The sequence below is a fragment of the Bos grunniens genome, chromosome 28, assembly GCF_055505025.1.
Source record: "Bos grunniens cultivar Pamir isolate PY7600 chromosome 28, Bosgru_T2T1.0, whole genome shotgun sequence".
Lineage (NCBI taxonomy): Eukaryota > Metazoa > Chordata > Mammalia > Artiodactyla > Bovidae > Bos > Bos grunniens.
In genome coordinates this window covers 12,458,695-12,481,421 of record NC_141192.1, presented here as the reverse complement: position 1 = coordinate 12,481,421, position 22,727 = coordinate 12,458,695, and the positions used below count along the sequence as shown (strand labels likewise).

Here is a 22,727-nt window from a genome sequence, read left to right as displayed (position 1 = left end):
TTTTATAGTTGTGGAAACTCAAGTCCAGGTTGGGTCATGTGTCTAAGATCATAGAGTAAGTAAGTGGCAGTGCGCGTGTGTGCTAAGTCACTTCAGTCATGTCTGACTCTTTGTAACCTTATGGATTGTAGCCTGCCAGGCTCCTCTGTCCTTGGGATTTTCCCACCATGAATACTGGAATGGGTTGCCATTTCCTCCTCCAGGAGGAAGGAAGTCTCCTGCATTGGCAGGCAGATTCTTTACCACTGAGCCGCCTGGCAAGCCCCAAAGCTCTCAACCATCACCATCCTAAATCACATTGAGGGTGTCAGCTGGGTCACGTGGGCTGGGGTGGACAGAGAGGTGGAGGCAGTGGGGGGCACAGAGAGACAAGATGTACACGCTAGACAGGTGGCTCCTAAGTGGGAGGAGGTTACCTCCTGGGCCCAGTCACTCAGGACAGTGGGCCCCAACCTTCGGCACCACGGACTGATTTCACAGAAGACAACTTTTTCACGGACCTGGGCTGAAGGGGTGGTTTTGGGATGATTCCAGCACACTACATTTTTTGTGTGCTTTCCTTCTCATCTAATGCCTCTGCTGATCTTGAAGGAGGTATTGCTCCACAGCCTGGAAGTTGGGGACCTCTGACTTAAGAGACTTTTCCAAACAAGATGCCTCCTAGGCCCTAAACACTTCTACTGCTGAGGGTGCGGGGAGCAGAGAAGACTTGGTCCTCTGCACGTAAGGACAGTGGCCTCAGGGGCCCAGGCGGAGAGTTGGCAGGGGAAAGTGGTGACGGGCGTCAGGGAGGCTGATCTGGGGGCAGCAGAGGGAATGCACAGGAGGCCGCAGCTAAGGCCACACCCAGGAGAGCCGAGCAGCCCTCAGACTCACTGAACGCTTTCTGCACAGTTGTCAGCCTGGAGGGTGGAATTCCTCTACACTCACGCTGGGCGGAGGACAAGATCAGCTTTCTCAGTCTGCACCTTCACTTCATCTGCAGGAGCTTGAAGACATCTCCACTGGGATGCACGGCTGATGCCGTGCCCCATCATGGAGTCCAGGGGGACTACCAGTTTCCAGACGCCAGCACATGGACACCCGCTCGCCTCTGACTGCCTCCTCTCACACCCGTTGCCACAGTGGCTGGTCATCAGTTACTATCCATTCTGACTGCACACTCTGACCTCTGGCTTCACTATCACTGCCCAGGGTCAGGGCCTGCTTCCTTTTTACATCTCACTCCCTAAATCAAGGCATAACTCACATATATAATAGTAAACTGCACACATTTTAAAGAGACGGCTAAATTTTTACACAGGTACACAAACACCACCATTCAAATCAGGACAAAGAATATGTGCCCCTCTCCAGAAAATACCGATACCCCTTTCTCAGTACTAAGCCCTCACCCCAGTTCAGTCTGGCCTGTTCTTGGTCTTGATATAAATGCAATTGCATGGACTCTCATATAAGGCTGCCTCCTCTCAATAGGATTCTGTGATTCAGCCAGGCTGTGTGTGTCAGCTTGATCCTTTCATTCCAGCACAGTATTCCACTGTGTGGATCTATTACAATCTGCACATTCTCCTGTTGACAGGCATCTGGGTTGTTTCTAATTCTGGCTTTTATTAATGAAGCTGCAATGAACATACTTGCACAAATATTTTTGTGGATGTATGCACTTGCCTCTCTTGGGTACATGCCCAAGAATAAAGCTGCTAGAAAATACAGTAAGTGTAGGTCTTACTTTGTAAGGAATTTCAGAGTGGTAGAAACATTTTATAAGGTTACTATTGATATAGGAGTGCCAGTTGCTTCAGATCCTTGCCAGCACTCGGTTTTCAGTTGTTTTACATTTAATTTTTCTAAGAGGGTGTGTGTTTCAATTAGTATTTCCCTGATGACTAATAATGTGGAACAACTTTCCATCTACTGATTGGCTGTTTGAATATATCCTTTTGTGCAGCGCCTATTCAAGTCTTGCTTCTGCTTTTAAAAATCAGGACTTTATATTCCGGACATGAGAGTCCTTTGTCAGACATATGAAAGTTGAGCATTTGCTCCCAGCTTGTGACCTGGTTTTTCATTTTTGTTACAGTGTCTTTTGAGCAGTCAGGCTGTTCTAAAATGTCATTGTTTATGTCTCTCCCTTGCTTAAAACTTGAATGGCTCCACATTCTCCAGAGTGGGAGGACCTCGACAAAGTGGGTTCAGCTGTCTGTCTTTTCTCCAGCACAGGCCTGCGCCCCAATGGCCTCAGCGAGGATTCCCCCTCCACCACTTACTGTTATTTTGGCCGATGCGGCCTCACAGGGTTGCTGTCAGGATAAAATACGAGGCGCTCCACGGAAAGAACTTGGACCGACACCGGACAGTAACAGCAGTCACCAAGTGCGAGGCGCTTTGTTAGCGAAACGCTGGGACTTCTGAACAGAACTCGGCTTCAGAAGGAGCCCCAGCACAGCCTCCTGGATGTGGCAGGCTCACTGCCCGAGACTCTCTAAACCCTACTCAGGTTTAAGGACCACAACAAACCACACCTTTCCTCACAGTCCTCCCTAACCAAGCCCCCTGATTTCCCACTCCTTCCTATCCTTTCCATGCCTGTGACAGTCAGCACTGTGTCCCATGGTATTGGCTATACTTTCATGGGTTAATGTCCTACAACACCTTTAAAACCATGGGATTCCTGGGTGCAGACCACCTGCCTGGTGGTTTCTGATGCTCCCCACAGGTCTGGCAGTTTGGTACTCAGTGGCCACTTAACTGTTAGTTTTGTATACTATCAATTCTAGAAGGTACCATGTGTCTCAAGTACTAATCGAATTCAGAACAAGGTAGAACAAGACACGTCACAAAATCCTACTAATTAAGTTTGTGCCAAGTAAAGCAATGGGAATTACCTACAAATTCTATTAACGCCACATCCATGTGAGACCCAGGATCCCTCAGTGTATGCTGTACACAGCTATGCTTTTACAATCTTTCACAATGAAAATGTAACATGTGTTACCTATATAACTAGACGTGTGTTAGTTACGAGGACAGCTCACAATAAACTGAGTGCCAGGCGAATACCTGTCACGTGAAGTATCCCTGGAGATCTAACCCCAGTGGACCTCCGGTTCTGGAGGAAGGGTGTACCCAGAGGGTGAGGAGACAACGTGTGATGCAGACAGAGCGAGGCAGGGGCAGGCTCACCTGGGCCTTTCCCAGCAGAGGCTCCACTTCCTTGTTATGCTCTATGGCGGTTTCAAAGGACTGAAGGAAACTTGATACGATGGGATCCACCACTTTCTTGTTGGTCTTGTATTTCTCATGGATTATCTTCAGTAACCCGCATTTCTTGACAGTACCTGTAAGAGTTAATCCATTCTACCATGATTGGAAAAATCAGGTTCTTGGTTAGGCTGGTCTGAGGTCGTGATCTAGGAAATGCAGTTACGGAAACTGCCGTCGCGATGACAAACAAGACGTGCATCTGGCTCACCATTGAAGGCGCTGCAGTGATGGCACGTGTTCTTTTTCCGGCACTTGTCAGAGATTTTCTTCTTTAGCCCTCGCTTCTGGAGGTAGGTCAGGCCGGGCCTCTTTAGATAATCCAGAAACTGCTTCTTCTCCTCCTGGGACAGCATGATGTGGCAGCAGGTTTTACAGATCATCTTTTGAAAATTAAACCAAACAGATAAAAGGATGAGAGGATGAAAAAGTATTTTCTTTTTTTTTTAAAAAGCTGCATCCATCCCTTGTCCAGGACACTTAATTATATGCACAGATCTACAGGAAGACATGCTTAGAGGCAGCCCATGTTCACTGGAATGCTGGCTGTAGCCACAGCTGGAAGGTGGGGTTTTTGTTAGCTTTATTCCCTTTCTTGTGCTTGAATTATTTTGTGCTTGTATTGCTTTATTATTTTTTTACAATATATATCTACAACCTACTCAAGGAAAATCAAAGAAAAAGAATCTTTAAGCAATTTAACTTATTGCAGGATGAAATATTATGTCAGACAAATCAAACCAAAACAAAAAAACAAACCCCTCAAACAAAACAAATAATACATGTTTAATATAAAAATGTTCCCTACATGTATCCCCCACCAAGCTCACTCTCATGTCTGAGGATCAGTAACTTTCAGGGAGATGGAGTTACTGTATGGAGATGGACACATACACGCTTACCTGTAAGATGCCTATAACTGCTCGGAAGTACCCCACGTGGAAGCACGGCAGTTCCAAGTCAATGTACCCATAGTGGCCCAGACAATCAGCCAAATTCTTCCCACAGGTTTCACAAGGACGGTCCTTCTCACTTGTACCCTGCGAATAAAAGTATGATCAATAATCAGTGGAGACCAGTGGAGAGGAAACTGGGACGAGCCCTCACAGGTGGCCAGGGGACCCAGAGTCAGAATCACCTGGGAAAGTGCAGGGTATTCATGTTCACTGGACCAAGGAAGGCTGGAGTCCCTGAGATACGCTGGGGAAGGGGGGAGGTGGAAGGAAGACTTGGCTTCTTCCTAGTTGGTAAGTCACCAGTTGCACCGGCCAGTCAAAATACATGGAACCATGAAGGGCAGCAGGTCTTACCATCCTGTGGTCAAGCACCCCGTATAGCAGTGGGGAGTGGTTGTTGTCCTGGCTGTACAGGTTCTTACTCACAACCTGGATGTGTGCCTGCTGGCGCATCTCCTCGGCTGACTTCATTCCAAAACAGATGTGGCTTCTGGAATGGAAAGAGATAGGGGAACAGTTACATCAAAACCACTCACCAGGAAGAGCATTTATGCCTGTGACCCACCATAAGCAACCTTATCCTTCCCATGCCTGACAGGCTCTGCTCTCTCATTACTAAATGTTCCTTCATCCTGCTGACTTGTTCTCACCTTCATTATCTAAGGATGGTGGTCAGTTGTACCTACCTCCTTGCTGCTGAATCCAGGAAGAATTTCTCATTTTAACGTCTCTCTGCAGCACTGACAGTAACTTCTTCACCCCTTATCTTGCAATAATTTCTTTCCCTGGCTTTGGTAACACCATCCATGCTTTGAGTTTTTCCCCTCTCTGGCTGTTACATCTTAAGTTTCTTTTGTGGCCTCTCCTACTGCCCTCTCTCAGATGTTGGCTTTTCTCCTTACCTGCAGTTACAACCCCATTCCTCCTGGCCTTCTACACCTTGTTCCCGAGTGCTGTCTGTCTAATCTCTATCTGTAGCCCAACTATTCCGACTCATACACATACCTCCTTTGGACAGTTACACAAGTACCTAAACTCGGCACTTTCTCTCCCAAATCTGTTCCTTTGTTCATTTTCCCAACAAACTGGGGGTTTATAATGTGCCAGGCACCATCCTGAGGGGCTGAGGGTACAGGTTAGACAAGACAAACTCCCTTCCAACATGGGGCTCAGTTTCAGGGAGGGCAAGACAGAGAATAAATAAACAGATTCACAAAAGTGAATAGATGCAAAGACTGAACAAACTGAAGCCTAGGGGAGAGTTTGACAAGACTATGTTATGTGGTCAGAAAGTCTGGAAAATTGACATTTCAGCTGAATTCTGAATCAGAGGGAGCCAGTCATAAGATGACCAAGAAGTCATGCATAGAAGTACAGCTTAACTAGGGCAAGGGTTCTAGAGCCAGCTCAGGCCTGGCATTTTCAAGGCACCAAATGAAACCAGTACTGTAGAGCACAGAAAGCTAACGGAACAAGAAAAAGTCCGTGAGGTATGCAAAGACCGGCTTTAGGAGGGCTTGGGAACTTTGACAGGCGACTTAAATGTTAGTCCAAGGGAAAGCTGCTTGAAGAGTTCAATCTCAAGTGTCAGGGATCTAATTTGCATTTTAATAGAATCTCTTCAGGTGGTCAGAGGAAAACAGATTATATCTACATGTGAATATAGTTGGAGGTTGGGATGGGTTTGGAGGGACCACCAGGGATAATTTATCTAGCAAAGAGGCACGTTTCCCATTCCAGTGAATGGCAACCTCCAAACAGTCACCCAAGCAAGAAATTCTGTGCATCAGTCTCATTTCTCCCTTACCCATCCCTACCAAAACTGTCGATTTCACACCTCTCAACAGAGAGAATGGCCATCATCAAAAATTCTACAAATAATAAATGCTGGGGAGTGTGTGGAGAAAAAGGAACCCTCATTCACTGTTGGTGGGAATGTAAATTGGTACAACCAGTATAGAGAAAGTACAGAGGTTCCTTTAAAAACTAAAAAGTTATTGTATGATCCAGCAAGCCCACTCCTGGGCATATATCTGGAGAACATAAACTACGATATGAAAAGCTATACCTCAGTGTTCACTGCAGCTCTATTGACAATAGCCAGGAGAAAAGGAAAGATATAAGCAACTGAATGCAGAGTTCCAAAGAATAGCAAGAAGAGATAAAGCCTTCCTCAGCACTCAATGCAAAGAAATAGAGGAAAACAACAGAATGGGAAAGACTAGAGATCTCTTCAAGAAAATTAGAGATACAAAGGGAACATTTCATGCAAAGATGAGCTCGATAAAGGACAAAAATGGTACGGACCTAACAGAAGCAGTAGATATTAAGAAGAGGTGGCAAGAATACACAGAACTGTACAAAAAAAGATCTTCACGACCAAGATAATCACGATGGTATGATCACTCACCTAGAGCCAGGCATCCTGGAATGTGAAGTCAAGTGGGCCTTAGAAAGCATCACTATGAACAAAGCTAGTGGAGGTGATGGAATTCCAGTTGAGCTATTTCAAATCCTGAAAGATGATGCTGTGAAAGTGCTGCACTCAATATGCCAGCAAATTTGGAAAACTCAGCAGTGGCCAAAGGACTGGAAAAGGTCAGTTTTCATTCCAATCCCAAAGAAAGGCAATGCCAAAGAATGCTCAAACTACTGCACAATTGCACTCATCTCACACGCTAGTAAAGTAATGCTCAAAATTCTCCAAGCCAGGCTTCGGCAATACGTGAACCATGAACTTCCTGATGTTCAAGCTGGTTTTAGAAAAGGCAGAGGAACCAGAGATCAAATTGCCAACATCTGCTAGATCATCGAAAAAGCAAGAGAGTTCCAGAAAAACATCTATTTCTGCTTTATTGATATGCCAAAGCCTTTGACTGTGTGGATCACAATAAACTATGGAAAATTCTGAAAGAGATGGGAATACCAGACCACCTGACCTGCTTCTTCAGAAATCTATATGCAGGTCAGGAAGCAACAGTTAGAACTGGACATGGAACAACAGACTGGTTCCAAATAGGAAAAGGATTATGTCAAGGCTGTATATTGTCACCTTGCTTATTTAATTTCTATGCAGAGTACATCATGAGAAACACTGGGCTAGAAGAAGCACAAGCTGGAATCAAGATTGCCGGGAGAAATATCAATAACCTCAGACATGCAGATGACACCACCCTTGTGGCAGAAAGTGAAGAGGAACTCAAAAGCCTCTTGATGAAAGTGAAAGAGGAGAGTGAAAAAGTTGGCTTAAAGCTCAACACTCAGAAAACGAAGATCATGGCATCTGGTCCCATCACTTCATGGGAAATAGATGGGGAAACTGTCAGACTTTATTTTGGGGGGCTCCAAAATCACTGCAGATGGTGACTGCAGCCATGAAATTAAAAGACGCTTACTCCTTGGAAGGAAAGTTATAACTAACCTAGATAGCACATTCAAAAGCAGAGACATTACTTTGCCAACAAAGGTCCGTCTAGTCAAGGCTATGGTTTTTCCAGTAGTCGTGTATGGATGTGGGAGTTGGACTGTGAAGAAAGCTGAGTGCTGAAGAATTGATGCTTTTGAACTGTGGTGTTGGAGAAGACTCTTGAGAGTCTCTTGGACTGCAAGGAGATCCAACCACTCCATTGTAAAGGAGATCAGTCCTGGGTGTTATTTGGAAGGAATGATGCTAAAGCTGAAACTCCAGTACTTTGGCCAACTCATGTGAAGAGCTGACTCACTGGAAAAGACCCTGATGCTGGGAGGGATTGGGGGCAGGAGGAGAAGGGGACGACAGAGGATGAGATGGCTGGATGGCATCACTGACTTGATGGACGTGAGTTTGAGTGAACTCCGGGAGTTGGTGATGGACAGAGAGGCCTGGCGTGCTGCAGTTTATGGGGTCACAAAGAGTTGGACACGACTCAGTGACTGAATTGAACTGAAGACATGGAAGTAACCTAAAAGTTCATCAACAGATGCATGGATAGGATGCGGTGTGTGTGTATACACACATAAACCCCACACACACCATAAAAAAGAAACAATGCCATTTTCAGTAACATGGATCGCTCTAGAGATTATCATACTAAGTACAGTAAGCTAGACAGAGAAAGACAAATGTCATATGATATTGCTTATATGTGGGGGAGAAAAAGATACAAATGAACTTATTTACAAAAGAGAAGCAGACCCACACACACAGCAAACAAACTTACAGTTACCAAAGGGGCAGGTGGGGGTGGCAGAGATAAATTAGGAGTTTGACATGAAAATATACCCTTACTATATTTAAAATAGATACCCAACAAGAAGCTACTGTATGGCACAGAAATGTATACTTAATATTTTGTATAACCTATAAAAGAATCTAAAAAATAATATGATTATAAAAATAATATGAATATAATCTAAGAAAGAACATGTGTATAAAATAACATATAGTATATATATAATAAAAGGTATATTTTTAGATTCTTTAACAGATATAATAACAGATATATATTATTATACGTGTTGTTTCTTATATCTATTATAGGCATATTATGCTACTTTATACATATACATTCTTTCTTAGATTACATACACATTTTCTTTTTTAGATTCTTTTCCCTTATAGGTTCTATAAAAGAGTATCTGCCTGCATTGCAGGAACTGCCCGAGACGTGGGTTTGATCCCTGGGTCCGGAAGATCCCCTGGAGGAGGGCACACAACCCACTCCAGTATTCCTGCCTACAGAATCCCATGGACAGAGGAGCCTGGTGGGTTACCATCCAGGCAGTTCGCAAAGAGTCAGACACGGGTGAAGTGACTGAGCATACATGCATGTAACTGACTAACACAACATTGTAAATCAACTACACTTCAATTGACAAAAAAACCCTCCCTGCCTGCAAGATGACTCTGGAACAAAGCTGCAAAATCAGCTTTCTTCTCATCACTGTAATGTCTCCCTCCTCTATGCTCCTGTAGGAAGGCTGTTTGGTTTGATTTCTTCCGTCTGAACCCCTTTCCCATTGGTGCCAACCCTTGTCCTTGCACTTGTCCAGCTCAACCGCTGGCTGGCCTACCTTCTCCAACTAGACTAAGCAGTAAGGTCTTCCTCATGTCATATCCGGAGAAGGCAATGGCACCCCACTCCAGTACTCTTGCCTGGAAACTCCCATGGATGGAGGAGCCTGGTAGGCTGCAGTCCATGGGGTCGCGAAGAGTCGGATACGACTGAGCGACTTCACTTTCACTTTTCACTTTCCTGCATTGGAGAAGGAAATGGCAACCCACTCCAGTGTTCTTGCCTGGAGAATCCCAGGGACGGGGGAGCCTGGTGGGCTGCCGTCTATGGGGTCACAGAGAGTCGGACACGACTGAAGCGACTCAGCTTAGCTTAGCATGTCACATCTCTAATGCCTATCAGAGGGCCCAGCACACAGTACCTTCCTCAACTAAGTGTCTCCTGAAAGAACGATTGATTTATTTCTTTACCGGAAGTTCTAAGGCGAGGCTGTGACCTATTAAATTTCACCTCAATTTGGGGCACTGCTATCCATGCGCTTGTGACACAGCTTTCTAGCTGGTAACTCCATTCTTTTCGTCAACAAATATTACCTCCGTGTCATGTATCCTGCAGCAAAATGAGTCCCCGCCCCAGGCTGCTTCCCAAGCTGTAGTGACCAAAGATTCGCAGAAAGGGGTCATCATCTGACCTCAGAAAAACTCTAGTTTCGACCCAGGGTGTACTTTATCGCCAAGGTTCCCACATCTCCCATTCTCTGCCGAAACCCAAAGGAACACCCCTGGCCTGCGGTTCCCCAGATGCTGAAATACCCCCTGCCCAATCAATATTCATTAATCTAACCTGATAATCCTGAGCTGTGCCTACACCTCCCAATGATTCTTGGTCCTTTCCTTCCAACTGACCCTCAGCTATGACGCTTCGAGACCCAAGACGCCTGACCTTGGATTCCTTTACTCCTAATTTCTCTGCCCTTTGGGGATTTTGGCTCCATCTTACATTTTCTTGGCCACATCTGTCTCCCGGAACTGCTCCTTCACCATGGTGACGGCTGCCGGGGCTCCCTCCTATAAACTCCTGGAGCTGGATTAGAAATACGACGTTCTCCGTACCACCCGTGGCTGCTTCTTGACCGGTTGCTAACACATCTGCGGCATTTTTTCGGCCACCGTAACACGCCCCACGTGCCCGCCCCCACTTCCGCTACTCGCTAGCGCGAGTCTGTCAAGAGAGGCTTCAGGCCCGCAGCTTCTCGCCTTCTCTCCATACCGCCATCTGGCGGCACCTAGTTGAAACCGCCGCGAAGTCCGAGCTGTATTTTCCAAGTTCCATTTCCAATCTATTTCTGCTTTATTGGTCTGTCTCTCTTTGAACCAGCACTCTTTATTTTATTGCTACACGTCTATCTCCCTGTAATCAACGGACAAATTTCAAATAGCAAATACTTATTAAAAGCTATAAAGAAAGCTGAGCATCGAAGAATTGATGATTTTGAACTGTGGTGTTGGAGAAGACTCTTGAGAGTCCCTTGGACTGCAAGGAGATCCAACCAGTCCATCCTAAAGGAGATCAGTCCTGGGTGTTCATTGGAAGGACTGATGTTGAAGCTGAAACTCCAATACTTTGGTCACCTGATGCGAAGAGCTGACTCATTGGAAAAGACCCTGATGCTGGGAAAGATTGAGGGCAGGAGAAAGGGACGACAGAGGATGAGATGATTGGATGGCCTCACTGGCTTAATGGACCTGAGTTTGGGTAAACTTTGGGAGTTGGTGATGGACAGGGAGACCTGGCGTGCTGTGGTTCATGGGGTCGCAAAAGAGTCGGACACGAGCGACTGAACTGAACTGATTAAAAGCCCACTCCAGTAGTCTTGCCTGGAAAATCCCATGGACAGAGGAGCCTGTCTATGGGGTTGGGTATAGTCGGACACGACTGAGCGACTTCACTTTTCACTCTAACCCTGAGGGTTGGGATGGGGAGGAAGGTGGAGGGGGGGGGGGTGGTGTTTAGGATGGGGGACACATGTATACCCATAGCTGATTCATGTGAATGTATGGCAAAACCCACTACAATCTTGTAAAGTAATTAGCCTCCAATTAAAATAAATAAATTTACCAAAAAAAAAAAAAAGCTCACTTTTGTAGGGACTAAGATTTTCATGAAAAGACAAAGTTTTGGAAAAAAATTTAGACAATCAGATTCTCTAATCTCACAAAAATAATAGCAACGGTCGGGTCTGCGTACTTGAAATAACAAAAGGTTTTGAGTCAGTTCTGCAGTTTCCCCAGAGGTAAAATGAGGAGGCTGGTCGAGGGGACCGCCAAGGATGCCTTCCAGCTTTACCAACCGCTAATGCGGGTGGAGGGGATTTAACTTTAATCTGCTTTAACTTAATTTTAAGTCCAGACAGTCCAAAATAATGAATCGAAGTGGAACATGTGCTAGCATAAACCTGCTCCGTCTAAGCTGTGTACCCTCGGGATTGGCTAGTTCCCGTTCGGGGTGGGTGTGGCGAAAGACCACAGAGATCAGATCTTAAGCACTTTCAAACAGGCATTGGCGACGGCGGCCTCACGGTCCGGCCACGCCCCCACGTCGGCGCCGTCCGGGGACCTTCCGTGAGCGTTGATATGATTGGCCGGGGAAGTTTAGCCCTCTTTTCCTCCCTGGCTGCTTGAAGATCAGCCGCCATCATGGTGAGTCTCTCCGGACCCGTGCATCCATCCGCCGCATATCTGAGCCATCCTCCCTCCCCTGGTTCTGACATTGGCGTTACACCCACCGCATAGCCCGGTTACTCTTCCATGGCCGAGTCTGACCGGGCAGACCTGTTGCCGAGGGCCTGGGAGCCTTCGGCGAGGAGTCCGGGCTGTGTGCTGTCTACCTAGACATGCCGGGCTTTCAAGAGTCCCAGGAGTGGGGGATTGCGGGAGTACCTACTATCTTTGTCGTCCTCGTGGATTCTAATGGGTGGGGTGGGTTGAAGAGAGAGACATCATGTTTGCACTCCCAACTTGTGGTAGACGGTTTGCCTGTGAAGGCAGCCCAGGAAGTGAAGAGGGTGCCAGCAGCGCCCGGGCGAGTTGCGATGAGTGAAACTCATGTGTAAGGTACAGTTATTGTCAGCCGAATGGCTTCTCTTGTTTCATGGGGGAAACGGAGGCCTCCGGGTGTGGAGCCACTTTAAGGCTTGCGTGCCATTGCTAGTTCACTCATTTGAAGGTTCACCAGTTTTTAACCCCGCTCCATCTTCGACCTATTTTTTTCCTTGATCCCGACTTTAAAGAATTGAACTTTGTTAAGTGGATTCAGTTTGGTGTAGTTTTTTTAAACTGTAGTTGAAATAGCTGTCAATTTACTCTGAGAGCTCTTCTTACCGGTTTTGTTCGTAGTGTAAACATGCTGAATGCCCACATTCTTTGGTAGTTACTGTGTAAAAGCAGTGGGGCCATTCAGAAGGGAGTACGATTTTTGTGGTATGTAGAGTCGGTCATTCAAGAAGGGTAGTTTACATGAAGATAGTGCGATGCTTGTCAGATCTCTGCGGGCTCCTACAAACAGGGTGGTCTGACAATAACATTCGTAGAATCACAGCTTCACCCCAGAGAAGTGGAACTTGGGGTGGTTTTTGTCTTAAGGGTACAATTGGCAGAGTCTGGAGACATTCTTGGTCAGAACTAGGAAGTGGGTGTGCTGCTAAACATTCTGAAATACACGGGACAATCCGCACAACAGAGTAGTAGCTGGGCCAAGACATCTGAGGTTCGAGAAACCTGGAGAGTGATTTCTGTAACAAAACGAAGTAAGCCTTTACAGATTCAGTGTGTGGCTGTTGAGCACATATTCTTGGTACTGTTTTTGTGTTGGGGTGACCTGTGAGTTAGGCAGTTTGCTAAGTGTGTTAGGAGGAGATGGGAATTGGTGTTTTTTTTTTCCCCTTTTATTCAAGGTTTCCTGGTACTGATGCATATGACTTCTTTGTTTTAAATTAACTGTTTACGGACAGTGGCTATTGATGTGGACCGTGCAGTTCTAGGTCTTGGAAAATCACAGTAGGGTCAGGAAAAGATTGACTAGTTATTAAAACTATTACTAAAACGAGCGTTATGTTTTCAGAACGACACAGTAACTATCCGGACTAGGAAGTTCATGACCAACCGACTGCTTCAGCGGAAACAAATGGTAAGGAGGGGTAGGTCAAAGTTTGGTTGTTACTCAGTTTAGAAGACGTATTTCATTATAATATACTCTAAACTTGATAATTTCTTCGTAGGTCATCGATGTTCTTCACCCTGGAAAGGCAACAGTACCTAAAACAGAAATTCGGGAAAAACTGGCCAAAATGTACAAGACCACACCAGATGTCATCTTTGTATTTGGGTTCAGAACGCATTTTGGTGGTGGCAAGACAACTGGCTTTGGCATGATTTACGATTCCTTGGATTACGCGAAGAAGAATGAGCCCAAACACAGGCTTGCGAGAGTAGGTGCCCTCATTTGTTCAGGCGCTGCTGAAGACATGTTTTTAATGGCATTGTATTGTGGGTGCAGCAGAATGAGCAAGAGCAAGCAGTCTGGAGGGATGACACTAACTCTTCAGTGGTTGACAGAAGAGGTTCTTTGATAAAACGCACAGATAGAGAGTGGGGTTCAGATGGTGTCTGCAGGATTTGAGGAGGTGCCTTTTGAGCTGGGTCTGGAAGAGCAAGTGAAGTGCTCCTGGAGGTAGGAACTGGCTGGCAGTAGAGGGATGGGTTTAGAAAGCATAGGTTGGCCCTACCTGAAGTGAAATCTTTATTCCCAAATGTCTTAGAGTTTGGACTTAGCTTCATAGTTTAGGTTCATTGAGCAAGGAGCCATGAAAAGCTTGGGGTGATTTCCTGAGTATCAGGTACATTGTGAACTCCAGGTGATGCTTGAAGAACACTGGTTTGAACGTCCACTTATATGCAGATGTTTTTTCAGTCGTACAGTCTATAGTATGGTGATCCAAGGTTGGTTGAATGCATGGTGGCAAAAGAAAGCGGATGTGGAGGGCCAAGCCAGCCATACATTCTACTAAGACACTCGGCTGTCGAGATTTGATGTCTTATTCCTGGAGTTGGATGAGTTGATGTTTGCAAGTCGTATGTTCATATACACACCTTTCTCCTTCAGCATGGCCTATATGAGAAGAAAAAGACCTCACGAAAACAGCGGAAGGAACGCAAGAACAGAATGAAGAAAGTCAGGGGGACTGCAAAGGCCAACGTTGGTGCTGGCAAAAAGGTATAGTTTATCGAGGAAAATACAGAAATGTCAGTTTCAGGTTTTTAGTTTATAGAAAGGTGGGGTTTTGTTTTCTTAATAACCTTTCTTAATGTTTCTTCTTTTCCCACTTCTTCTGGATTACAGAAGGTAACCTGTTTTGAGAAGCCACGTAACGTAGTATCTTAACACCTCAGTAGAGTAGCTTTGCCCACCCCTTAGCTCACAGATTAGCACAGCACAGGGCCACATCGGTTCAGTGATCCTGGTGGGTGCCTTGCAAGTCTTACCAGGAAAGTTTTCATTTTACTGCTGATTGCAAAGGTTTGTAAAGAGGGAGCGGATCTAGGTTCCCAAGACTGATGTCCTTAAAATTGGCAACTGATTGAGGAAGCAGCTGAATCAATGTGGCCCGTGTTTTCCTGGCACGCTGGAGAGGCAGCACAGTTTTCCATTGCTTTCCTCTCCAGTTAGTCAGGACTTGAGTGGTTTTAATTCTCAGCTTTTTACCAGCTTGGCTAGCTAATTGTAAGTAGTTGAATGGAATTAAGGTGTTGGGTTGTCAAATTAACAAATAATTAAGTGTTCTGTGAACTTTTTTTTTTTTGCCTTTTCCCTCTACTATCTTGGAATTCTTGTTCATCAGAAATGAAGTGTCTAGCAGGTACTGAGATTACGAGCACGGTGTGGGGATGGATGCATCGCCTTCACTGAGTTTGCTTTGATGCTTTGCATGTTGGCTTTCAGAGGAGAGTTTTGTAGCAGAGTCTATTATACAACACTACTGCTGTGGTTTAAAATAGTATATTGTGAGCAAAGGAGAGAAACTTTAAATCGTGTTTGTTTTGGAAACTCAGAAATGCATGTTAAGTTGTGAGGTGTCCCAGTGGAGGAAGGTGGCCCCTTTTAATTGGCACTTGCTGTGTTCCAGAGCACCACATACCCAGGAAATGAATGGCTTTACTTCATTAACAAGGGCTTCGAAAGGGTTCTCTGATCCAGTCATGAGCAATGTCTCTCTTGGAGACTGGTTGATTGACTGGCAGCTCAGTAAACTGGCCCAGAAAATCTGGCAAAGCCTCTGTCTCAGAACACCCACCCAAAGCTGCCTTTCACCATCTCTCTACTGTCCCATTGCTTATTATTTGATCTCCAGGTTTCTACCTGATGCCCCCCTTTTTTTTAATTAAAAAATTTCCAAGATAATGGAGTATTCACATCAAAACCTTTGATAAGCTTTTCCCACAGATATTTAAATATATTTGTACAGTGAGCAGCCTCAACATGTAGCATGAAAAGTGGGCTGGGAGTGGATTGGGGCTAGCAGGGTTTGAAGCAGTGGTGGTCACAGCCCTGTGTTTCCTCATCGTGACTCCCTGCAGAGCAGGCAGGCACCTGGTGTGCGCCCTCAGGCTCTGACCACTTCCTGGTGCCGAGGAGCTGTCGGACGGACTGCCAGAGGAGCTGCTTGCTGCTTAGAACTGCTCTCTGTTTGTGAGGCTTCCTAAACCTGTTGACAGACATTCCAGAAGTTGAAAGCAGTCAATATTTGTGTACTGATCTGGATGATCTGAAGAATGTTCTTACGTTTTGTTTCCTTCATTCAGCCATGTGTTAGTGCTCAGCGGTGACAAGGTGCAGAAAGTCAGGCACCGTAATTGTTCTTTTTAACTTAATTTTTGTCCACATGTTGGAATTGCATCTTTTGGGTGCTGTAGAGTTTTACGTTAAAAGAATAGTCTTGTGTTTGAGCAGCGACTGAACTATTTTTACATCAGCTAAATTCTGTCTCTTAAAATACTAATTTGCTACTTTTGTTGATTGTGAATAGTGGCTTTTAAATTACTGAACCTGAGACAGGTCTTAAAGACTTGCTTGATCCTTTAGAGCTCTCCCTTTGGTTAAATTAGACTTTAGTCTGGGATGATTCTCAAGTCTGTTGATGGTGCTAACATGCCCAGCATGTTGTTGCTGAGCAGAGCAGAGGGGCTGAGGCTCCTAAAGTGGGCATAGAAATCGGGCAGGGTGTTCTCAAAATTGGGGAGAATAAAATCAGTTAGTGCATCTAGGGAGTGCTCTATATACGATTGCAAAGAATAAAACAATCATCATTAAGGTACCTGATTGCATGCAGATTATTTAGGAGTTTGCAAAGGGACTATTAACGAAATGTTTCTTTTCCCTCTTCCCTCCTTTCTCCCTTCCCTGCCACTATTCAGTGAGCTGGAGATTGGACAACAGGTATTCAAGCTTTTCGTTTAGATTTAGATTTTTGGTTGACAGTATTAAAGCATGTGAAACGACTTAGAAGCATATTTACAGTTGCTCTCAAGAGTTGTGCCTTTTATAAACTAGCAGTGTCATGGTTTTGTTTTCAAAACTTGTTTTTTGTCTCATCCCTAACTGGAATGTTTTTTGTTTCTTGATGCTTGCATTGTGTTACGATTACACAGACTTAATATGGACTAGGTTACTAATGTTCGTTGTGCATGAGTGTCATTAATTTTGCAGTTTGTTGAAGACTTTGTACTGTTAATTTTTAAAGACTTTTAAAGGTAGTTGCTAACTAATTTCTTTTTTCTTTGATTCACAGAAGGAGTAAAGATTCTGCAGTGACTGTATCTGTGGTGATTGTGCAGATTTTTCATGAAAGAGAGAATAAACTAAGACCTTTTACATGTCTGGCTGTTTGGAGTATATTTGAAGTTTCCTGGGAGTGTTGTAAATTGGTTTGCTATTTAACAGAATTAAACAGCCCAAGATCACATGTTGCATTAAGCATTCAGTGAAAACTTGCTATATTGGGGTGGTGTTTGTCCTTTCCTTTACTAGCACAAAGATGTCAGTGTGTAGAGTATCTGTAGCATGGGGCATGTAGGGCCAGTCCAGTGTGCCATGTTAATACTTGGTATTGTAGTTGGTCAGTCTCTGAAAGAGATACTTGAAACCTGAATTGCTTTTTGGTCTTACTAAAACCAAAACCTTAGTTGTTAAGGAAAAAAATGTGCTGGCTGTGATGAAAATGAAAGTTACTAGGTTGCATTCTCATTATTTACCCTGGAGTAAATAGGATCTGACACAATCATTAGTCTATCACAGGTTTGTGCTTATGTGATAAATGGGTGTTCTGTTGTGGGTGGGGAATTTGGAAGAGGCTCTCAAGTGGTGAATATTTGTGTAGTGTGTAGTTGTTTGGTAAGTCTGATTGTGCATGGGATTTATGAGGTATGGAGGATTATCTGGTGCTGCTTTTTCTTTGCCAAATGCTGATTCTCAGATTGGCTTTCTCAGGCATCAGGTTGAGAGGCTGAACTGGCTTACTGGTCAGTTGTGTGGGGGTGGCGGGCTTGAGGGTTCATGAGTTGGGAGGGCTTGAGTGTTGAGTGGGGGCAGAAGGGATGTTAATAGTTTGGGTTTTCTGTATCATTCATTCTTCCCCACAGTTGGTGTGATTGATTTGTACATGTAGGAATTAAGCTTATAAATGCCATTAAGAACTATGTCAGTGGATGGAAAGCTCCAGAGAAACTTCAGGAAGCAACAGAGGACTGTTTGGTTGGTTGCTTTGATGGGGGAGCCAGGAGAAGTAAGAATTTCCAGCAGAAAGCATCTGAGGGTTGTAGGAAGGAAAGATATTTTGAAGAGAGCATGCTGGGAAGCCTTGACTTGAAGGAGCTATATGCTGGGAGGGCAGGGATGTGACCAGGTAAGTGAGGGGCCTGAACCTGCTGGCCGAGGATACAGAGGGCAGCGTGGGTGTAGGTCCGTTTGTAGTTATGCTGAGGCTAGATACTTGGGTTTGTGGAACATCATGGCCCTGTGGGTTCCCTTACTAGGAAATCTGCTTTGTGTTTCCTTAATAGGACCAGGAAATAAGACCTGATGGTCTACTTGTAGGAAGAGTAGAGAAGTGGGGGATTTGGGCCTGCATGCTACACTTGAACCAAAATGGCTAATGGGTGGCGTGGAATCCCTGGGGGATTGGAGGTGAGTGGCAGTTTTCAGTGAGCAGTGCGTGGGGGTCAGAAGAAGTCATCTAAGCCTGGTGAAGATGCAGTTTCCCACTACTGACTGGGGGTGTGGGAACAGAGACCGATTGGTGAGCAGCATGTAGGCAAGAAGCAGAAGATCCTGGGAGGCTCAGGACAGGGCAGAAGGTAAAGCTGGAAGCAGTGGTGGGCACGGTTGACGGGGTAGCCCTAAGTTCCCGTGGTCACCAAGTTAAGGAACAAGGCTCAAAGAAGCAATGGAGCAAGAACTGAAGGGTAGGAGGTGGTTTTCAGAGTAGGGTACTAGAGGCTGATGTGAAGATAGACACTGCAGGGAACCTGACCAGGTGAGGGTTGGCATGCAAGTCCCAAGATGTGTAAGCTTTTCTATTGGGATATGCTCAGGAAAGGCAGGGTGCAGTCATTCAGCCAGTAGTCTCTCTGAAGGGGGTTGTATATAAAAGATCCAGAGTTCTAACCTCTTGAGTTGGAGGAGTCCACAGCAGGCCCAACCTTCTGGCATGGTGACAGCTGGCAAAAGTAGAGGGTGGCTGTGTGCCTCAGGGTAGATATTCTGCTGTCCCTGTGGCCTCTGCTCCTGCAGCTGGCCACCTACCCTCTGTTCTTATGGCCCATCTGCATGCTGCTTAGCCTTCCATCTAGTCCAGCTGGGTGGGCACGTTGCCTAGTCCCCTGATTGGGTTAGCTTCTCTATATCGGGGCCCTCTAAGAGTGCATTAGCTTCCCAGGTGGCACCAGTGGTAATGAATCCACCTGCAAGGCAGGAGACGCTGGTTTGATCTCTGGGTCAGTAAGATCTCTTGGAGGAGCAAATGGCAACCCACTCCAGTATTCTTGCCTGGGAAATCCCGTGGACAGAGGAGCCTGGTGGGGTAAAGTCCACGAGGCTTCAAAGAGTTGGACACGACTGAACGCGCACAGTGTGTGCTCTGCTGACCTGACACAAGGTCATTTTGAGTCTCAAATGATAAAAGCATCTATGAGAACAGTTTGGAAACAAGTGCTGAACAACTGTGCCAGAAAGTGAGGACTCTCTTTCAGTTGTGCCCAATTGTGTGCAGTTTGAGGGTTCTTAAGAGATTGAGCTCTGTCGGCTCTGATAGTAACCAGATCAAGTTCTGCTGTCAACAGGCTTTGAAAGAGCCTCCATGAAAACAAAGTTGACTTTACTGATCAGCAGTCAGGGAGGGCACATCCCTTCCCTTTGCTTGGCACTTGTGAGGCTTGTGGTGCCGTGAAGAGAGCTAGAAAGAGTCTGATGAGAAGAGCTTAGGACCGCACCCTTTCTTTCCACTTGCAGCTGCAGGTGCCCAGGTGGGAGTTCAGTTGCTTAATCTATCCGACTCTTTGTGACCCAATGGCCTTCCCTGTCCTTCACTATCTCCCGGAGCTTGCTCAAACTCAAGTCCATTGAGTCCATGATGCCATCCAACCATCTCGTCCTCTGTCATCCCTTTCTTCTGCCTTCAGTATTTCCTAGCATCAAGGTCTTCCAATGAATCAGCTCTTTGTATCAGGTGGTCAAAGTATTGGAGCTTCAGCATCAGTCTTTACAATGAATATTAAGGGTTGATTTTGTTTAGGATTGACTGGTTTCATCTTGCAGTCCAGGGGGCTCTCAAGAGCCTTCAGTCAACACCACAATTCAAAAGTATCAATTCTCATTTGTGCCCAGGTAATCAGCTTCTAACTGCTACACTCTCTTCCAAAGAAAAGATCAAATGGCAGGTTGATTATTTTGGGCTCTGCTGAAAGATGGTATCTTGACAAACCATACTTTTGGAGCTGAGTTAGGTACTGTATGAACAGTTCTTTAATCTGTACAATAACTCAAAGAGGCCGGTCTCACTGGACCTATGTTGGAGGGTTTAGAGCAGGTAAACAACTTTCAGCTCAGTGATGGGGTGGGATTAGAATGCAGTTGAGACTTCATTGTGCATTTGTGTGTGTGCGTGCCGTGCTCTGCTCAGTCGCTCAGTTGTGTGACTCTGCAAGCCCATGGACTAGCCCACCAGTCTTCTCTGTCCATGGGATTCTCCAGGCAAGAATGCTGGAGTCCGTTGCCATTTTCTACTCCAGGGGATCTTGCCAACTCGGGTCAAACCCGTGTCTTCTGCACTGACAAGTGGATTCTTTACAACTGGACCACCTGGGAAGCCTGCAGGACTACCTATTATGTACTGTATTTGTCTAACTCTTATTTGTAGTTAGAGTGCCTGTTACCAGGAGTGTTATTGAACACTCACATTGATGGCCAATCGAATCTCCCATTTACTGACCTGCAGTGCACAGTCCTCCTTGTTCTGGTATCTGGGGAGATGCTGGAGAAGCTGTCCCTGCCCACAGAGCTCAAAGGGGCTTGAGCCACTTACCCCGAGGCTCGTGGCCAGGTTTCTGTTCCTGGCCGTTGAAGCAGCAGACTGTAATTAAGTCACGTGATGGGAACCCAAAGGCAGGAAGTCTCCCGAGAGTAACTGACTAGGGCAGGAGGTGGTGATCTGGGCATATGGGAGCAGGTGTCTCACAGGAAGGCTGTGAAAGTGGAGAAGGGTCATGCAGCAGGGAGCTTTAGGACGAGGTGCAACAGTCATCTTGCAGAAGAGGGGATGAGACGAGAGAGTAGGGGCGCAGTGCAGGCAGGCTTTGTCATCCTCAGTGAGGTGGCCCTATGGCGACTGGGGGCTTCCAGCAGAGTGTTGGCCAGTGCATTTCTGGTAGGAGAAATTCTGTTTCAAAAATAAGACTTCAGGTTGGCTGCAAGAGCACAGAGGTGTGACACTTGATTTATTTATGCTGGCAAAGTAGAGGTGTTCTGGGTTCTGGAGCCCTATAGTGTGAGCCAAGGGAGTAAACACACCTGACTTTCATTTGTCCATTCCTTTCCTCTCACCCTTGAACTTCCTTTCCTATATGCTAGACTTTGTGGAAGTCATACCCACAGAACAAGTGTCTGTGGTCTGGTTGAGGATCAGTGCACAAGGGAGCTTCTGGTGGGAAATGAGACGAGGTCAGCAGGGAAGAGGTCAGGGAGGAATCTTGTATGCTGGGCTAAGGAGGTCTCATCCAGAATTTTGGTTGAGTTAAAACTAGATGTTCGGCAGTGAATTGATTGTCCTTGTCACGTGCTAAGTTCCTCTGCATGGAGGATACCAAAGCCCTTGGACTGCTCATTTATGTTGGAGAGGGAACTTACACAGAAAGTTAGGTGTTGATGAGATGGTATCCAAGCAGTCTAGCTTAGTGGGAAAAGGACTAGACTGGAAATCAGGAGACTTAGTTTCTGACTACTACTCAGCCTCCAGCCACCTGGGGCCCTGGAAAGACAAGGGGCTTCCCTTTCCTAGGCCTCTATTTGCCTGTGTGTAGATGAGATACAAGGGCTTGATGCGTGCTTCCCAAACTGGTACCTGGGGCCTTGTTAAAAAAGCAAATGCCCGTGCCTCCTTCCTGTTTCCAGAAGTCTGGGTCGGAGTGAAGGACATCTGAAGTTTTAACAGCTTCCAGGTGATGCTGCTCACAAGCTTGGTTAGGGAAACTGGACTCGAAAGGTCTCTAATGTTCCTTCTGCCTCAGAATTTTGTGTCTCTGTCATTCTGAATTCTCTTGTCATTAAGAAGCTGGCAAAGAAACAGTAGTACTGCTGTTACTGCTGCTAATAAAAGTAAAAAGAAGAGCTAACACTTTTGGAGTGCTTTCTAAGTGCTGGTGCTGAACTGATTTCTCTCATTTGCCTTTTATAACCACTCTGTGAGGGACGTATTCATATCCTTGTTTTACAGATGAGGATATTGAGGCTCCAAGAGGTGAACTCTTTCGGTCAAAGTTTTGCAGCCATAGGGCCACAAAAAGTCAAGTATGAGCATGCATGCGGTGCAGCTTTGACAGCCTATGATACACCTGTGGGCATTTTTGGAATTTCCCAGTAAGGAGGTATAATTTGCACTGAGTCTCGAGTGCAGAGAGGTTAGCTAGCAATTCTCCGAATGTGTGACACAGGCAGCATCTATATCACCCTGCAGCTTGTGAGAAATGCAAGTTCTCAGGCCCCAGCCGAGACCCACTGAATCAGACTGTGGGGTCCACCCACCTCTGTTAACAAGTCCTCAAGGAGGTTCTGATGCAGGCTAAGGTTTGAAGAACCCCTGAGCTAGAGAGCGAGAACATTCCAGGATTGCAGGCTGGCCCATCACGGGCCTTAGCTTTGGTGGAAGCAAGAGGTCAGATGAGCCACGAAGGCTCCCACGTGGGGGCGC

General features: G+C 45.8%; 2 protein-coding genes across 11 annotated transcripts in view; one reads left to right on the top strand and one right to left on the bottom strand.

The window, feature by feature from the left end:
• POLR3A (RNA polymerase III subunit A) overlaps positions 1 to 10,396 on the bottom strand; it is a 46,708-nt gene extending 36,312 nt beyond the window's left edge. For all 3 annotated transcript variants that reach the window (XR_015156772.1, XM_086381804.1, XM_086381806.1), the window contains exons 1-5: positions 10,214 to 10,396; positions 4,575 to 4,710; positions 4,167 to 4,304; positions 3,476 to 3,647; positions 3,187 to 3,341 (exon numbers count right to left, since the gene is read on the bottom strand). Coding sequence is in view for 2 of the 3 variants with exons in the window: in XM_086381804.1 (XP_086237930.1) it covers positions 3,187 to 3,341; positions 3,476 to 3,647; positions 4,167 to 4,304; positions 4,575 to 4,710; positions 10,214 to 10,257 (645 nt within the window). In the remaining variant the exon portion in view is untranslated. The remainder of the gene's footprint in view (positions 1 to 3,186; positions 3,342 to 3,475; positions 3,648 to 4,166; positions 4,305 to 4,574; positions 4,711 to 10,213) is intronic.
• Positions 10,397 to 11,871: 1,475 nt separating this feature from the next.
• RPS24 (ribosomal protein S24) lies at positions 11,872 to 17,146 on the top strand. Of its 8 annotated transcripts, none has more exons than XM_086381814.1 (6): positions 11,872 to 11,913; positions 13,334 to 13,399; positions 13,491 to 13,700; positions 14,375 to 14,485; positions 16,684 to 16,705; positions 17,058 to 17,146. In XM_086381814.1, exons 1-5 carry the CDS (start codon positions 11,911 to 11,913, stop codon positions 16,684 to 16,686), a joined length of 393 nt encoding a protein of 130 aa, XP_086237940.1. In that variant the 5' UTR covers positions 11,872 to 11,910; the 3' UTR covers positions 16,687 to 16,705; positions 17,058 to 17,146. The 8 variants fall into 8 exon arrangements, with proteins under 8 accessions (XP_086237940.1, XP_086237939.1, XP_086237934.1 ...); XM_086381813.1 differs by having other exon boundaries at positions 15,111 to 16,705; XM_086381808.1 differs by having other exon boundaries at positions 14,612 to 16,705.
• Positions 17,147 to 22,727: the final 5,581 nt, after the last annotated feature.